At 48.2% G+C, this 5655-nt stretch overlaps 1 protein-coding gene across 1 annotated transcript in view; it reads right to left on the bottom strand.

Moving 5' to 3' along the window:
• TMEM126A (transmembrane protein 126A) overlaps positions 1-5188 on the bottom strand; it is a 5352-nt gene extending 164 nt beyond the window's left edge. The window contains exons 1-3 of the mRNA XM_010147599.1: positions 5073-5188; positions 1480-1673; positions 808-922 (exon numbers count right to left, since the gene is read on the bottom strand). Of these exons, the coding sequence (XP_010145901.1) occupies positions 808-922; positions 1480-1673; positions 5073-5188 (425 nt within the window). The remainder of the gene's footprint in view (positions 1-807; positions 923-1479; positions 1674-5072) is intronic.
• Positions 5189-5655: the final 467 nt, after the last annotated feature.

Here is a 5655-nt window from a genome sequence, read left to right as displayed (position 1 = left end):
TTCCCTGGCAAGGGAGATGAAGAGTACCTGAACAACAAACAGGGGTAGAAAATTAGGGGGTTTTCCATCCATTGTAAGCATCAAGATTTAACATCACAGTTGTTAAAGGTATTTAGGTAGCTATTAATTCTCTCCCAAGCTAAATTCACCCAGTGGTACTGAGCTGTCTGGATAAACGCTGTAAAACACCCTGTCACCTCACCAACCCCTCGCTGGGCTCTGCCCCAACCCAGAAGTTACACCCGCCGCCAGGCAGCGGGGCTGCGGCACTCCTGGGTCAGCGAGGTCTCTCCACTGTCCAGCCGGAGGGCATGAAGCAGCGTTTGCCACTGCCTGGCAGGACGGCAGCCACAGTCTCGCATACCCAGGCACCTCCTGGCTGGCCTGTAAGCTGCTGGCCAAACTCCGCAGATCTTGTTTCACTCTGGGGGCTTGGTGTAGCTCCTACCAACCGCCTGGTAATCAGATGAATCAGTCATAGTCTGGTTTGGGTTGGAAGGGACCTTAAAGCCCATACGGTTCCAACCTCCCTGCCATGGGCAGGGACACCTTCCACCAGACCAGGTTGCTCCAAGCCTCATCCAGCCTGGCCTTGAACACTTCCAGCGATGGGGCATCCACAGCTTCTCTGGGCAACCTGTCCCAGTGCCTCACCACCCTCTCCAGGAAGAATTTAACGTAAACCCCCTTCCACGTACTAAAAGCCTACGAGATAGGTGTGCACAGACTAAAAATCAACAGAGTTTACATGAGAACTGAAGATTTGACTTACAAACCTTTTACTCGCTGCAGGTTACTAAGACATACCTGGCCGCAAGGCTTGCGTTCAGTGGGAGAGCCAGGAACATGGGATAGAGACCACCCACAACAGCCCCTATCAGTCCTCCTCTGACCACGGCACAGACCTCACAGTTTAGTTCACCTGCACGACAAAGATTATTTCAGTGTCGACGCCCGCGCAGCTCCACCACATCCCTTGATAAGCTGCGCACAACGACGTGGGAACAGGCGCTTGGCAGAAACGGCCGAGCTGTACAGGTACGCAAGGAATTCTGAAAGGTCCCTTCATTTGGGAAAAAAACTAACCCCAAACCCGCTCTTATTCCAACCCACAGAGCATTTATCCCTCTAAAATCAACTGTCAAATGAAACCATGCAACCGGGGGAAACGGAACTGCTTTGTTGCAGTCACTTTTATGTGACTTCTAAGTGAAAAATGGTAAAAATCAATGATGCGTAACAGTTTTTTATACAGGTATATAAATAGGGGTACGTGTCTCCCACTCAATGGCAAGAACTCGCTGCCACTCAGTGCATTAAATAACCCATTTTTCACTTCCTGCTTTACTAACTGCGGTTTTCCAAGACCACAACAGTTGGAAGACCACGGTTCCGCGGAGAGGGAAAGCTCCTCCGCGTTACGTTGCCTACAGAAACAAAGCCCCTTTCCCAAACAAGGAATAACGTGGGTTTTTTTACCTACAAATAAAGCCTCACGCACAAAAATGTCATAAATCACTGCTGTGGAAATAAACGGGACCACAGCCATCGGCAAAGCCGACATGAAGGCAGCCCTCCTGACGTGTAGGATGTTCCTGAAGAAGTGGTTTGTCACTAAGCCGCATAAGCTTGCGTTCACTGCAAGGAAGTACGATCCGTAATTACAGAGGTTCCTGCAAAAGAAGGAAACGTCGCTTCAGCAATTGAGAACTGTGAAAAAACAAGCTTGGCTTACTCAGTGCTACGGTTGGCTTCTGAATCTCCTGCAGGGAGAGGTAAGGGATGTGGAGCTCTCGCTGGTGCAAAATGGAGAGTAACTACTTTCAAATCCACCAGCACAGCATTCTTTGCTGTGCACCGGCATTCGCACGCGCCGCAAGAACGAGGTGACAGAAGAGCTGAGAAGCCTTTTCTGTATTTTTTTATTATGGCTGATGGAAATTACATAGAATCGCAGAATCATAGAATGGTTTGGGTTGGAAGGGACCTTAAAGACCATCTAGTTCCAACCCCCCTGCCATGGGCAGGGACACCTTCCACTAGACCAGGTTGCTCCAAGCCTCATCCAGCCTGGCCTTTCAGCACGTTTCTGAATTTGCTCCCCTATCAGCATGTTTCTAAGGAGAGTGTTTTCTCAGAAGAAATTAAAAATGAATACATACAGTCACAGGCAGCTCCTGTAATCAGCTCATTTCTAGCCCGCTTCCCCCAAAGTACGGTTTTAGCCTCAACACAGGAACAGACCAGGTGGGACGACTCTGCCAACTGAGATCTTGCAGTGAGGATCTGGGCGGCTGCGAGCAGGTCACACGTAGCCATTCTGTAGGCTGAAGGGCTCAAGCCCTCCTCGTGTGCACGGAACACGCAAATTTAAGGTCCCCCCTTGCCAGGAGGTGACACTAGTTAACACCTACAGAGCCCCAACATACTGGCGTACAGAACTGGAGGGTCTGTTTTTCCCTTGGTAACAGAGGGACTGGCACGTTTTTAACAAAGGGTTTAGAGCAGCTACTGTTGCAATCTGTAACGAGCTGAAGGCAGAACAGAACTAAGTCTGCTCAGAGATAGTCAGCATTCAGCATCTTGACAAACAGCTTCCACTCAAGTACGTCCCACCGCAGCACGTAACGCGAGAGGGATCGTAAGAGCCTGCCAACGTTGCCACTCTGATGAGCAGACGGAAGTCGTGCGTTAGCTTTAGCCTTGGACCCAGCCCAGAGACACCTGGTTAGTGGAAACAACTATTTGATTTGGGGCCGACAAGGAGGCTCCGGGGGACTTCTTACAAGGGCCTGTAGTGACAGGACAAGGGGTAATGGGTTTAAACTGGAAGAGGGGAGATTTAGACTGGATTATCAGGAAGAAATGCTTCATGGAGAGGGTGGTGAGGCACTGGAACAGGTTGCCCAGAGAAGCTGTGGATGCCCCATCCCTGGAAGTGTTCAAGGCCAGGCTGGATGAGGCTTGGAGCAACCTGGTCTAGTGGAAGGTGTCCCTGCCCATGGCGGGGGGGGTGGAACTGGATGGTCTTTAAGGTCCCTTCCAACCCAAACCATTCTGTGACTCTATGATACATGGTATGATTCTATGATTTATGTTTCCACAAACCAGAAATTCCTGAAATGACACCTATTGCCAGGCAAAGCAATTAACTGGAAGGCACTCCAGTCCTGAGGCTGTGCCGATATTATTATGTTAAAAGTGTATTTTTAAAATGTGTCATAAGTTGGCTGTACTGCTAAAGCCCCAAAGGAAATAAAATGCTTAACCGGTCACAAAATTTGTCCTAGGCCAAAACTCTCATTTATTTGCAAAATTATCAAATGCGACAATCTTGAAGCAATTAAAGTACTTCTTGTTTTTCCTAAATCCACCTATGTAAAACTGTTCCTCATTTCAATGACAAACCATACAAAACAAGGATTCAGAGACATAGGTGCTAACTCTGCAAAACCGAAAACATTAAAAACATCTGACATCAACAACACCAACTACTTCTCATTTTGAGGAGGAAAATACTTTCATTTTTGGTACACAGCAGGTTTTCAAACATGAAAATAAGCTACTAACAATTCCATTGTGCTGCATTACAGCAAAAGAACTTGGCTGGTCAGATCTCTCTTGCCCTTATTTAGGAGACATGCTTCTTTTTCGGGGGGGTTAAAAAGAAAGGGGCCTATTTGCTTTTCAAATCTCCATTCCCAGTACTGGATGGCATTCACAGAGCATCCCCAGAGCACAGATTCTGCAAACCAGCCCTTTCATTCTGTCGCTGTGTTTCACATCACAGGTAGGGCAGGAGAAGTGTTATAAAAAGCTTCCCATTACTCCTATTTATACAAAGCTTATCCCAGATGATGCACACGGGCTGATGGCTCCTTACAGAACCAGCGTGGGTCCAGCAAGGTTTTGGAGTGAAATGCAGCATCACAAAACACGAAGAGGTGGTTTTTGAGGCTCACAGGGGATGTGGCCAGGTTTCTGCTGCACAGAACCCTGCTGACCAGTCTGCACGACCCTGGCTGACTCCCCCTCACCAGCTGGACACCTTGGTCTCACCTTCCTCAAACAGGGAGCAGCGCAGAATGAAATGTAGGAACTAGCAGGTTGATGCTCACAGAGTTCTGGCTCCAGGCCAGCCCTGGGGGACAGGAGATCATAGAATCATAGAGTCATAGAATGGTTTGGGTTGGAAGGGACCTTAAAGATCATCTAGTTCCAAGCCCCCTGCTGTGGGCAGGGACACCTTCCACTAGACCAGGTTGCTCAAAGCCTCATCCAGCCTGGCCTTGAACACTTCCAGGGATGGGATATCCACAACATCTCTGGGCAACCTGTTCAGTGGCTCCCCACCCTCTCTGGGAAGAATTTCTTCCTGATATCTAATCTAAACCTCCCCGCTTTCAATTTAAACCCATTACCCCTTGTCCTGTCACTAGAGGCCCTTGTAAAATGTCCACTCCCAGCTTCCTTGTAGCCCCTTCAGGTACTGGAAGGTGCAATAAGGGCTCCCCGGAGCCTTCTCTTCTCCAGGCTGAAAAACCCCAACCCTCTCAGCCTGTCCCCACAGCAGAGGTGCTCCAGCCCTCTGAGCATCTCCCCAGCCTCCTCTGGACTCGCTCCAACCAGTCTATATCCTTCCAATGTTGTGGGTTCCGCAGCTGGATGCAGGATGACTCCTGCAGAACCACACAGCTGTCTGCCTTACGCTCTCCAACACTGCCGTTTCCTAGAAAATTCGTTAGCTCTAGCACAGGAGGCTAGGAATGCTCAGAGCCAGTCAGGGCTCATCAGCCATCCCAGAACCCTGAGCACTGGCAAGCGCCTGCTGGAAACCAGGTGAGCAGGACCAGAGAGAACAGTGAACTAACCACAGCAAAAAAAACCACAAACCAAGCCTTCTGTTCTGGACAGTAATAAGCATCTTCACACTTAAATATCTGTATGACTCCACACTTGAATATCTGTATGAAAAAGAGAGATTTGCAATACGGGAGTATGGGAAAAGAAAAGCCTCCAGAAGGCTTGAAATGTTTGATGCACTTATCTTCTCCGATGTTACCAGCACTTACTGATCTGCTTTAGGAAGCTTATCGAGCATCTTTTGTATGAGTTCCACCCGCTTACACTTTTCCAAATATAGACTTCGCTGTGGAGTATCTAGTTCAAGAAACTCTCTTCCTGACATCTTGAAGTCCTAGATCATAAGGAACAAACAAATAATTGTAATCAAAGTTACACAGCCCCATTATGTATCAAACATTTGGACTCTCTCGGCACTATGCAATCATAAATGCATTTCCTGCTTTTCATGGCAGGGTTTTCAGATGCAAAGGGCACAATCCAGCTACAGAAGACTGATATTTATGACTACATGAACCCTCCCAAACTGCTTTCTTTAGCGATGTTACAGCTGTGGTTTGACAATTGCTCTTAAGTACTCGCTGTGATGAAAATGGACCATCTCACCCTTCAGACACTCCTGCCCAAGCATCCTGGGGCCATACAGCAGCTGGGATCAGGAAACATACAGATGGAAACTGCTCAGGGGAACAAAGGGCAGTGCATTTGTTTTTTTTCCAGCTGGATCACCTTTTAACACAGTAATCCCTAAAGCCAGCAGCACAAGGGAAGACTAATAGGACAAGGACTTTT

Source organism: Eurypyga helias, unplaced genomic scaffold (assembly GCF_000690775.1).
Source record: "Eurypyga helias isolate BGI_N326 unplaced genomic scaffold, ASM69077v1 scaffold9222, whole genome shotgun sequence".
Taxonomy (NCBI): Eukaryota; Metazoa; Chordata; class Aves; order Eurypygiformes; family Eurypygidae; genus Eurypyga; species Eurypyga helias.
Note: the sequence above shows the minus strand (reverse complement) of the source record. Positions and strands in the feature narration are given on the sequence as shown.